At 46.6% G+C, this 12,699-nt stretch overlaps 1 protein-coding gene across 1 annotated transcript; it reads right to left on the bottom strand.

Annotated features, from left to right (window-relative positions):
- Positions 1–1,457: 1,457 nt before the first annotated feature.
- Positions 1,458–9,304, bottom strand: LOC140418277 (uncharacterized). The gene is made up of 2 exons (XM_072501738.1): positions 9,185–9,304; positions 1,458–2,586 (listed from the first exon to the last, which is right to left on the bottom strand). Exon 2 carries the CDS (start codon positions 2,468–2,470, stop codon positions 1,601–1,603), a length of 870 nt encoding a protein of 289 aa, XP_072357839.1. The 5' UTR covers positions 2,471–2,586; positions 9,185–9,304; the 3' UTR covers positions 1,458–1,600.
- Positions 9,305–12,699: the final 3,395 nt, after the last annotated feature.

Raw genomic sequence — 12,699 nt, 5'->3', positions numbered from 1 at the left:
TATACTTCGTTTGGCAAAGCTATGGCTTCTAGGAGGTCATCATTTCAGCGGTGGGAGTCTGTAACTCGCTGACTGATAGGGTCATAGAAGCAGAAATCCTGATCACTTTAAAATAAATGTCTTGGATATCCAATTGAAGGACTGGGACATATAGGGCAATCGACTGAGATCTGCAAAATGGGATTAAGTGGAATAGCTCCCAGCCAGCATACATACAGTGGGCCAAATGGCCTCTCTCTTGACCAGAACTTGGAGGTTTTTACTCTGATAGTTGGAGTTTGTTTCTGATGATAATAACCTCTAAGGGACTGGAGTTTAACAGTCTAGATATTGGTGAAATAAATCAGCTGTTTTAAACACGTTGTAGATTTTTGTCTTTCCCGCCTGAGTGTTTAACATCACCTGGCTGGAGCTCAGAAAGGACAATCTCACCTCATAGAATCAGAGAATTTACAGTGCAGAAGGAGGCCATTCGGCCCATCAAGTCTGTACCAGCCCTGGGAAAGAGCATCCTACTTAAGCCCACCCCTCCACCATATCCCAGTAATCCAGTAACCCCACCTAACCTTTTGGACATGAAGGGCAATTTAGCATAGTCAATCCACCTAACCTGCACATCTTTGGAGTGTGGGAGGAAACCGGAGCACCCGGAGGAAACCCATGCAGACACGGGGAGAACTTACAGACTCCGCACAGACAGTGACCCAAGCAGGGAATCGAACCCGGGTCCCTGGTGCTGTGAATCAACAGTGCTACCCACTGTGCTACCTTGCCGCCCTTGCATCCAAGCTCCCGGATTGTCTGTCTTTCTCTCCGGGTAAGATTCTGTTTGTCTCTTGTATTTCACTGTGACAGGGCAGCGACCTGCTTGAAGGGAGTCAAACATGGGAATTCTGGGAAAGATGGGCAAGGATTTGGGAGGTGACAACAAGTTCAAAGAGTTTGGAGAGGAGAGGGAGGTTGAAGATGGAGCAGTAATTTGTAAGGATGGCAGGGTCAAGGGTTTGTTTTATTGAGGGGGTGATGATGGCAGATTTGAAGGACAGAGGGACAGTACCTGAAGAGAGAGAAATGTTGACAATATCCATGGACACAGGGTAGTTGGTTGATCAGTAGCTCAGTGGGAATAGATTCGATGGAGCAGGAGCTGGACCTCATGGACAAGATGAGCTCTGAGAGGGCATGAGGGGAGATGAGCGAGAAACTAGAGAAAGATGTAGGTTCAGGGCTCGGGAAAGGATGACATTTAGAGACAGTTTGGTCCGGTGGGCTCGTGGAAGGGAGGGAAGCAGCAGAGGCAGCTGATCGGATTTACTCAATCTCAGTCACAAAGAAGCTCCACAAGCTCCTCACACTTCTTGTTGGAGGTGAGGATGGAAGAGACAGGGGAGAGCGAGAGTACTTCAAAAGGAACTAACTTGTGACAGAGATATTAAAAAGTTTCAACACACTGCGCATTTAACACAAATCTCATTTATTTGACTTTTAGCCAGAATATTAGCCACTGTAAATGGGTTGGAGTTTGTTATCAGCAGAAAGAGACCCAAATGAACATGGTTCAGTCCTGAATGTGAGCAACAGCAAAATCCAATCACTGTAGTTACTTATGGCCTCGTTGGTGTGTCAGCAGGGCCGATGACTGAGTGAATCTCTTCCCACACTCGGAGCAGGCGAATGGTCTCTCCCCAGTATGAATTCGATAGTGGTTCTGCAGGGTGGATGACTGAGCGAATCCCTTCCCACACTTGGAGCAGATGAATGGCCTCTCCCCAGTGTGAACTCGCTGATGTGCAATGAAGTGAGATGATCGCCTGAACCCAGTCCCGCAGTGAGAGCACCTGAACGGTCTCTCGTCAGTGTGAACACTTTGATGGTGCATCAGTTCGCCAGAACTTTTATAGCACTTCCCGCAGTCTGGACATTGAAACGGTCTCTCATCAGTGTGAACTCGCTGGTGGATCTGCAGAGCGGATGGCTGAGTGAATCTCTTCCCACACTTGGCGCAGACGAATGGCCTCTCCCCAGTGTGAACTCGCTGATGTACAGTTAGGTGAGATGATAGTCTGAACCCAGTCCCGCAGTGAGAGCACCTGAACGGTCTCTCGTCAGTGTGAACACGTTGATGGCACATCAGATCCCCAGATCTTTTATAGCACTTCCCGCAGACTGGACATTGAAACGTTTTCTCATCAGTGTGAACTCGCTGGTGTCTATACAGAGTGGATGGCTGAGTGAATCCCTTCCCACACTTGGAGCAGGTGAATGGTCTATCCCCAGTGTGACTGCGTCGATGAGTTTCCAGCTGGGATGGGTAAGTGAATCCTTTCCCACAGTCCGCACATTTCCACGGTTTCTCCTCAGTGTGACTGCATTTGTGGCTTGTGAGGCCTGATGACTGAGTGAATCCTCGTCCACACACACAACACGTGTACGGTTTCTCCCCACTGTGAACGATGCTTTTTCCTTCCATGTTCAAAATCCGCTGATATTCAGGATATGATAAATTGAGGATTCTGTCAGATCCTGATGTGATGCTTGGTTTGAGTTTCCAAACTTTTAAGCCTCCCCTTCGAACACCCTGTGAAACTGATTTAAAACAGAAAATAGGGATTGAGAGAGAATCCACAAAAACACAAAGGCAGGTTGTGAAATTGAGCCGAATGAATCTGGTCATTTGTGGTGCTGGCAGTAGGAAAAAGTGACCATGAAAACGGCTGGATTGTTAAAAGAACATAAGAACTAGGAGCAGGAATAGGCCATCTGGCCCCTCGAGCCTGCTCCACCATTCAATGAGATCATGGCTGATCTTTTGTGGACTCAGCTCCACTTTCCATCCCGAACACCATAAGAAATAGAAAATCGCTTATTGTCACAAGTAGGCTTCAAATGAAGTTACTGTGAAAAGCCCCTCGTCACCACATTCCAGCGCCTGCTCGGGGAGGCTGGTACGGGAATTGAACCGTGCTGCTGGCCTGCCTTGGTCTGCTTTCAAAGCCAGCGATTTAGCCCTGTACTAAACCCTTAATCCCTTTATTCTTCAAAAAATTATCTATCTTTATCTTAAAAACATTTAATGAAGGAGCCTCTACTGCTTCACTGGGCAAGGAATTCCATAGATTCACAACCCTTTGGGTGAAGAAGTTCCTCCTAAACTCAGTCCTAAATCTGCTTCCCCTTATTTTGAGGCTATGCCCCCTAGTTCTGCTTTCACCTGCCAGTGGAAACAACCTGCCCACATCTATCCTATCTATTCCCTTCATAATTTTATATGTTTCTATAAGATCCCTCCTCATCCTTCTAAATTCCAATGAGTACAGTCCCAATCTACTCAACCTCTCCTCGTAATCCAACCCCTTCAGCTCTGGGATTAACCTAGTGAATCTCCGCTGCACACCCTCCAGTGCCAGTACGTCCTTTCTCAGATAAGGAGACCAAAACTGAACACAATACTCCAGGTGTGGCCTCACTAACACCTTATACAATTGCAGCATAACCTCCCTAGTCTTAAACTCCATCCCTCTCACAATGATGGACAAAATTCCATTTGCCTTCTTAATCACCTGTTGCACCTGTAAACCAACTTTTTGCGACTCATGCACTAGCACACCCAGGTCTCGCTGCACAGCAGCATGTTTTAATATTTTATCATTTAAATAATAATCCTTTTTGGTGAATATTCCTACAAAAATGGATAACCTTACATTGGTCAACATTGTATTCCATCTGCCAGATCCTAGCCCATTCACTTAACCTATCCAAATCCCTCTGGAGACTTCCAGTATCCTCTGCACTTTTTGCTTTACCACTCATCTTAGTGTCATCTGCAAACTTGGACACATTGCCCTTCGTCCCCAAGTCCAAATCATCTATGTAAATTGTGAACAATTGTGGGCCCAACACTGATCCCTGAGGGACACCACTAGCTACAGATTGCCAACCAGAGAAACACCCATTAATCCCCACTCTTTGCTTTCTATTAATTAACCAATCCTCTATCCATGCTCCTACTTTACCCTTAATGCCATGCATCTTTATCTTATGCAGCAACCGTTTGTGTGGCACCTTGTCAAAGACTTTCTGGAAATCCAGATATACCACATCCATTGGCTCCCCGTTATCTACCGCACTGGTAATGTCCTCAAAAGATTCCACTAAATTAGTTAGGCACGGCCTGCCCTTTATGAACCCATGCTGCGTCTGCCCAATGGGACAATTTCCATCCAGATGCCTTGTTATTTCTTCCTTGATGGTAGATTCCAGCATCTTCTCTGCTACCGAAGTTAAGCTCACTGGCCTATAATTACCCGCTTTCTGCCTACCTCCTATTTAAAACAGTGGTGTCACGTTTGCTAATTTCCAATGTGCCGGGTCCATCTCAGAGTCTAGTGAATTTTGGTAACTTATCACTAGTGCATTTGCAATTTCCCTAGCTGTCTCTTTTAGCACTCTGGGATGCATCCCATCAGGGCCAGGAGACTAGTCTACCTTTAGCCCCATTAGCTTGCCCATCACTACCTCCTGAGTGATAACAATCATCTCATGGTCCTCACCTGTCATAACTTCATTTCTATCAGTCACTGGCATGTTATTTGTGTCTTCCACTGTGAAGACCGACCTAAAAAAACCTGTTCAGTTCCTCAGCCTTTTCCTCATCTCCCATTATTAAATCTCCCTTCTCATCCTCTAAAGGACCAGTATTTATCTTAGCCACTCTTTTTTGATTTATATATTTGTAGAAACTTTTACTATCTGTTTTTATATTCTGAGCAAGTTTACTCTCATAATCTATCTTACTCTTCTTTCTAGCTTTTTTAGTAGCTTTCTGTTGCCCTGTAAAGATTTCCCAGTCCTCTAGACTTCCACTAATCTTTGCCGCTTTGTATGCTTTTTCCTTCAATTTCATACTCTCCCTTATTTCCTTAGAACTCAACGGTCAATGTTCCCTCTTTCTACCATCCTTGCTTTTTGTAGGTATATACCTTTGCTGGGCATTGTGAAAAATTGCTTGGAAGGTTCTCCACTATTCCTCAACTGTTTCACCATAAAGTCTTTGCTCCCAGTCTACCTTAGCTCTCATCCCATTGTAATCTCCTTTGTTTAAGCACAAAACACTAGTGTTTGATTTTACCTTCTCACCCTCCATCTATATTTTAAATTCCACCATATTGTGATCGCTCCTTCCGAGAGGATCCCTAACTATGAGATCCTGAATCAATCTTGTCTCATTACACAGGACCAGATCTAGGATCGCTTGTTCCCTCGCAGGTTCCATTACATACTGTTCTAGGAAACTATCGCGGATACATTCTATAAACTCCTCCTCAAGGCTGCCTTGACCAACCTGGTTAAACCAATCGACATGTAGATTAAAATCTCCCAAGATAACTGCTGTACCATGTCTACATGCATCAGTTATTTCTTTGTTTATTGCCTGCCCCACCATAATGTTACTATTTGGTGGCCGAAAGACTACTCCTATCAGTGACTTTTTCGCCTTACTATTCCTGATTTCCACCCAAACGGATTTAACCTTATCCTCCATAGCACCGATATCATCCCTTACTATTGCCCGGATGTCATCCTTAAATAACAGAGCTACACCACCTCCTTTACCATCCACTCTGTCCTTCCGAATAGTTTGATACCCTCAGATATTTAACTCCCAGTCAAGACCATCCTTTAACCATGTTTCAGTAATGGCCACTAAATCATAGTCATTCACGATGATTTGTGCTATTTACCTTCTTCCGAATACTACGAGCATTCAGGTAAAGTACACTTATGTTGCCTTTAATACCTGTTTTGAATCTTAACACCTCGATCAGTAACCTCTCCCAAGTTATATTTCCTCTTAACTTTTCTCCTAATTTTCCTTGTCGTTGAACCCATATCTTCATGTAACAACCTGCCGCGTCGCTTACCATTTACGTTTTTACTTCCCGTTTTATTCCTTTTAGTATTACTGGGCCTATTCACTGAGCTCCCCTCAGTCACTGTACCTTCTGTCGCCCTTTTTGATTTTTGACTATGGCTTCTCTGCCTTACACTTTCCCCCTTACTGTATTTTGTTTCTGTCCCTGTTTTACTACCTTCCGATTTCCTGCATCGGTTCCCATCCCCCTGCCGCATTAGTTTAAACCCTCCCCAACAGCTCTAACAATGGTGTCCCCCTAGGACATCAGTTCCAGTCCTGTCCAGGAGCGGACCGTCTGGTTTGTACCGGTTCCCCCCCCCCCCCCCAGAACCGGTACCAATACCCCAGGAATTTGAATTCCTCCCTCGTGCACCATCTCTCGAGCCACGCATTCATCCTATCTATCCTGACATTCCTACTCTGACTATCTTGTGGGACTGGTAGCAATCCTGAGATTACTACCTTTGAGGTCCTACTTTTTAGTTTAACTCCTAACTCCCTTAATTCAGCTTGTAGGACCCCGTCCCATTTTTTACCTATATCGTTGGTGCCTATGTGCACCATGACAACTTGCTGTTCACCTCTCCACCGCCCCCCCCCCCCCCCCACCCAAGAATGTCCTGCAGCCGCTCCGAGACATCCTTGACCCTTGCACCAGGGAGGCAACATAGCATCCTGGCGTCTCGATTGCGTCCGCAGAACCGCCTGTTCCCCTTACGATTGAGTCCCCTATCACTATAGCCCTGCCATTTTTCGTCCTGCCCCGCTGCACAGCAGAGCCAGCCACGGTGCCATGAACCTGGCTGCTGATGCCTTCCCCTGGTGAGCCATCCCCCTCAACAGTATCCAAAGCGGTATATCTGTTTTGCAGGGAAATGACCACGGGGGACACCTGCACTGTCTTCCTACTCTTGCTGTCTTTTGGTCACCCATTTTCTATCTCCCTCAGTACGAACTCACTAAACGTGCTATCCACGACATCCTCAGCATCGCGGATGCTCCAAAATGAGTACATCTGCAGCTCCAGAGCTGTCATGCGGTCTAACAGGAGCTCTTTGGGAGGAGAGAGAACGAGGTGAAGAGGGATTTTATATATTGACAAGACATATTAAGAGAGTAGTTGGCAAAGTAACTTCGATCTTGAGCTTCATAAACAGTAATATTGATACCGCAACAGAAAAGCTATACTTCTGGTGGTACGGAGGTTAGCACTGCTACCTCAGAGCGCGAGGGACCCGGGTTCAATTCCGGCCTTGGTGACTGTGTGTGTGGAGTTTGCACTTTCTCACCGTGTCTGCGTGGGTTTCCACCTGGTGCCCAGGTTTCCTCCAACAGTCCAAAGAAGAGCAAGTTAGGTGGATTGGCCTTGATAAATTGCCCCTTAGTGTCCAGGGATGTGTAGGTTAGGTGGGGCTATGGGGTTACAGGGACAGGGTAGGGGTGTGGGCTTAGGCAGGGTGCCCTTTCAGAGAATCAGTGCCGACCTGATGGCATAATGGCCCCCTTCTGCACTGGAGGAATTCTATGGTTCTAATTCTATTCTATGAATCTTTATAAAGCTCTGGTCACCACTCTTCGGGAAGGATCTGAAGGTTCTTGGAGAAAGTGCAGAGGAGATTTCCCAGAATGGTTCGAGCAGAGAAGGTTGAGGGGAGATTTGATTCAGGTACACAAGATTATGCCAGGTTTCCATCGGGTGGACAAAGAAACTCTTGTTTCCATTCACTGGTCGTACAAGCAGTTGGGACACAGATTTAAAGTTTTGGGTAAAACCTGGATTGAACTAAATAAGATCCTGAGGGGTCTTGACAGGGTGGATGTGGAGAGGATGTTTCCTCTTGTGGGAGAATCTGGAACAAGGGGGTCAAGGTTGCAAAATAATGGGGCACCCATTTCAGATGGGGATAACAATTTTTTTCTCTTGAGGGATGGAAGACAGGGGGTGGCACAGTGGTTAGCACTGCTGCCTCACAGCACCAGGGACACAGGTTCACGTCCGACCCTGGGTGACTCTGTGGAGTTTGCACGTTCTCATCGTGTCTGTGTGGGTATCCTCGGGGTGCTCCGGTTTCCTCACACAGTTCAAAGATTTGCAGGTTAGGTGCTAAATTGCCCCTTCATCTCCAACGATGTGCACGTTGGGTGGGATATGTGGATGGGGTAGGGTGGGATGGGTGGGGTGTTTTTTCAGAGGGTTAGTGCTGACTTGGGCTCCTTCTGCATTGTAGGGATTCTGTGACTTAGAACTTGTGTCCTTAAAATGCAGTGGAAGTCAAGCTCTTGAATATTTTTAAGGCAGAGATGGATAGCTTCTTGATAAGCAAAGGGGTGAAAGATTATCGGGGTCGGCAGGAATGTGGAGTTGAGGTTAAAATTATTGAATGATGGAGCAGGCTCAAGGGGCCAACTCCTAGTTTGTGTGTTAGGAGCAGGCTCAAGGGGCGACTCCTACTCTGTATGCAAGGAGCAGGTTCGAGAGACCGACTCCTGATGTGTATGTAAGGAGCAGGGTCGAGGGGCCAAGTGGCCTGCTTCTACTTTGTATGGAAACATGCAGGTACAGCAGGCGGTAAAGAAGGCAAATGGTTTGTTGGCCTTCATAGCAAGAGGGGTTGAGTCGAAGAGCAGGGATGTCTTGCTGCAATTATACAGGGCCTTGGTGAGACCACACCTTGGTGTCCTTATCGGAGGGAAAATGATCGACTGTCACAAGTAGGCTTACATTAACACTGCAATAAAGTTCCTGTGAAAAGCCCCTAGTCGCCACACTCCAGCTTCTGTTCAGGTACACTGAGCGAGAATTCAGAACGTCCAATTCACCTCGCAAGCACATGTTTCGGGACTTGTGGGAGGAAACCGGAGCACCTGGAGGAAACCCACGCAGACACATGAAGAATGTGCAGACTCCGCCCATTCAGTGACCCAATCCGGGAAACAAACCCGGGTCCCTGGCGCTGTGATACAATGGTGCTAACCACTGTGCTATCGTGCCGATTAGAGAGCTGGCATGGACTCAATGGACCTAATGCTTTTCTCTGTATGATTTGTTTGTGTAATCTAGTTTTGTAATTTAACCCCAGTGGGTGTTCAGATATCACTCAGGTAAATCTGTGCTACACTCCCTCCGAGGTCATTCTACCCTTCCTCAGGTTTGTTGCCCAGAACTGAACACAGTTCTCCAGGTTTGGCCTAACCAGCGTTTGTGAATGTCGGGGCTTTTCCAGTCACACTGAGACCTGAAATCTTCCCTCACAGACAGAACAGACAAACCTTTTACCTTCCACACCCAGATGCTGCTGATATTCAGTTTCTGATTAACCGAGTGACTGTCAGATCGCGATGTGACGTTTGGTTTGCGTTTCCCGTCTGTTAAACCTCCACTTCCAGTATCCTGTAAATTTACAGAAACCTCACTGTCTGTTTAGGATAGAAATTCACAACATTCTCTCCTCGCCAACTTTGATTAAATGTATTCCTGGAGCTTTGATCACATGACCTGCCCCCATCCTCCAGCCATTAATCGGTCAACACATCCATCCTTGTGACACACTGCCTTCCTCGGTCAATTGGGAAGCAAAATGACTCATTACCTTACAGGACAGTGATTGACCGTCAGCCAAACAACATTTATCCCATTTTCAATATTTGTATCTCCGCTTAAGAGAAATGTTGAAAGAAAAATACATTAAAATCTTCTTTACTGTCCTAATGATTTCCCAGGCACGAATCTCACCAAGACAGAAGGTTAAATTTGAATTCATTTAAAGTCTTCTGAAGACCCTGAAACCATTGTCAATTGTTGCAAAGACCCACCTAGTTCACTGATGTCCTTCAGTGAAGGAAATCTTCTATCCTTACCTGGTCTGGCCTACATGTGACTCCAGATCTACAGTCAGCTTGTTGACTCTTAAAATGCTCTCTGAGATGCCCTCAGTTCAAGGGCAATTAGGGATGGGCAGTGAATGCTGGCCCAGCCAGCGACACCCACATCCCGTGAATGAACAGAAAAGAAAATCTGCCATCCTTACCTGGCCTACACAATTCCAAACCACAGCAATGTGGTTGACACTTTAAATGCCCTCCGAGATGGCCGAGCAAACCGGTTCCAGGAAAATTAGGAATGGGCAATAAATGTTGACTCCCACAAATGAATAAAATAAAATGCTGGAGACTCCAGTCAGTCAATCCGGGAGAGTTGGCATCCGGTCCAGGCTGGCAGCACATGCGCCCTGCAGCACCTTGTCCTCTGTAAAGATGGTGGCCGGTAACCCGGGCCTGTCACCGCTCAGCTCTCACTCTGTTCGGTGCTGTTTAAGACGGGACCGTTAACATTTTACTTGGGAGTTGAAGCCTCCACGGGGTATTTATGAAGCCTCCCGGCTCACTCCGCAGCTTCTATCGCTCCCCGGCCACCCACCGGCTCCAATCCTGAAAGTCGATCGGTTGTTTCTTCCCCGCTCCTCGCACCGTCAGCGACAACCTGAACTGTGCATGCGCCGATCACAGCCCGAACTGCGCATGCTCCAGTCACAGCCGGACTCTGCACATAGGCGAGGAGCTTCTGTCATGTGGATAGAGCACATTCTCAGCTGCAACGCATGTTGGGTTATAAACCCGCCATTAAAATGGATATTTTTGAAGGAAATTATGTTTTGCTAACTGATTACGATTAGTAACATTGGACCAAGGGAACAAATGCATTAAATCAATTAATACAGCACCTAAATAGTATGGGCCCTCCACCAAAGTTAAACTGCCCCTCGCCAATAACAATGAGCTGAAATTGGATCAAATAGTTTGAGCTTTTAAAGTTGGAGTGTTAACCAGTGTCTTGCACCATTATCCCCTTTGTCATTTATTCACTTCAGCCTCACATCCTCCCAAACTGCCCCCTCTGAAATGGCCCAGCAAGCCACTCAGTTCAAGGGCAATTAGGGATGGGCAGCAAATGCCGGCTCAGCCAGCGACACCCTCATCCCAAGAACACATAAAGGAAAGTCAGCAGTTAGAAAGGCAAATGCAATGTTCGCATTCATTTCAAGAGAGCTACAATACAGGGCGAATGGGGATGAGAAACATATCAGCCATGATCGAATGGCAGAGCAAACTCGAAAACTCGATGGGCTGAATGGTCTAATTCTGCTTCTTTATCTTTTTTTTAATGAGGGGATCTCATAGAAACATTTGTAAAAAAATTGTTGGTATCCATCCCAGACCTGGATACAAATCAATTGATTCTTGGAGGAGACTTCAATTGTATTCTGGATCCTAAATGGACTGGTCCAAGCTGATTCAACCATTACAAAAACATGAAAAAGGAATGAAAGCAGACAGACACCCGGCATCGACCCTGACACCAGAAACGACAACAGCAAACCCAGCAAAAGAGTTTTTAAAACTGTTCCCATCAGTAGATTGTAAAAGGATTACGGGACACAGATTTAAGATTGTGAACAAGATCTACAGGGGAGAAAGGAGGTAGTCATTTTATACAGTGAGTGATAATGATATGGAACTCAATGCTTACACACAAAGGTCGATAATCTCCAGATCCAGATCCTCCCACTCATTGAAACGTCTCCCGACAAAGATGACAAATGCGCATGCGTCCTGGTGCACATCCAATAAAGATGGCGGCCGTTAACCTGAGCCGAACATGAGGAGTTGCAGCTCCGCTCGGTACAAATGGGGTCCCGGAAACTCTTTTCCGAGGATCGCAGCACCGAATGGTGCTGTCAGAATTTGATGTGAGGATTGGTTGTGAGTTTCCTGTCTGCATATCCCTTTCTAAGCCACTGTGAAAGAAGTTTACAAAGGCATCACTGTCAGTCCAGAAATGAAATTCAGGAAAGATAAACATTTCTCCTGGTTTGAGTTTGCTGTGTGTAAATCCTCCCCTACTAATCCCCTGTAAAAGGAGTTTCCAAAATTAATCACTATCAGTCCAGGATAGAAATCCACAACATTCTCCCCTCCTGCTTCCTGGTCCAGGATGACCGCTCCCCCCCCCCCGCCCCCACCCCCCCCCCCCGCCCCCACCCCCCCCCCCCCCCGCCCCCACCCCCCCCCCCCCCCCACCCCGCTGCACAGTGACCCTCTTGTCATCAGCAGTCCCCTGATTTGAGGGTGACATCTACTCAGGGTTATGAATTTCTACCCTGGGTCTTCATGTGGCTGAACAGAGCTGGGACACATGGGACAGGATGTCTAACAAGACAGTGAAATCCGGAGAGCAGGATTTGCTTCCTTTTCTTTCCATCTCTGCCACCGCTTTGCATCATCAATAAGACATTGAGACTCAAGGACTAATCCAGGTTGATGGACAAGTTGTCTCCATTCTGAACAATGGGGAACAAACTCCTCCCACTCATTGAAACATCGCCCCTGACAAAGATGACAAACGCGCATGCGCCCTGATGTACATCCAATAAAGATGGCGGCCGTTAACCCGCGCCAAACATGAGGAGCTGCAGCTCCGCTCGGTACAAATGGGGACCCGGAAACTCTTTTCCGAGGATTGCAGCTCACAACAGCTTTTCACAACGTTTTCGCCCACCCCTGCAATCTCTTGCTTCCTCCATATTGTTAAGCACATCTTACCAATTTTGGAATTCACGAAGAACGGAGAATTTGGCACTCATCCAAAACTCCATTCATGGTAGCCATGTGAACGGAGAATTACGGCCGTTGTTTCTGTAAGGCTATTACTGGGGTAAAAGAAAAGAAAGAATTTGAATTGTACTTTTGTGTTTGTATTGAGATCTTTCCAACCTTCTTTCTCCAGT

This window comes from Scyliorhinus torazame, chromosome 5 (assembly GCF_047496885.1).
Source record: "Scyliorhinus torazame isolate Kashiwa2021f chromosome 5, sScyTor2.1, whole genome shotgun sequence".
Classification (NCBI taxonomy): domain Eukaryota; kingdom Metazoa; phylum Chordata; class Chondrichthyes; order Carcharhiniformes; family Scyliorhinidae; genus Scyliorhinus; species Scyliorhinus torazame.
This window is presented reverse-complemented; position numbering and strand designations above follow the sequence as displayed.

What these genes read in the sequence shown, in the direction of transcription:
- LOC140418277 (XM_072501738.1), bottom strand. Translation starts at nt 2,470, where the DNA reads ATGGAAGGAAAAAGCATCGTTCACAGTGGGGAGAAACCGTACACGTGT.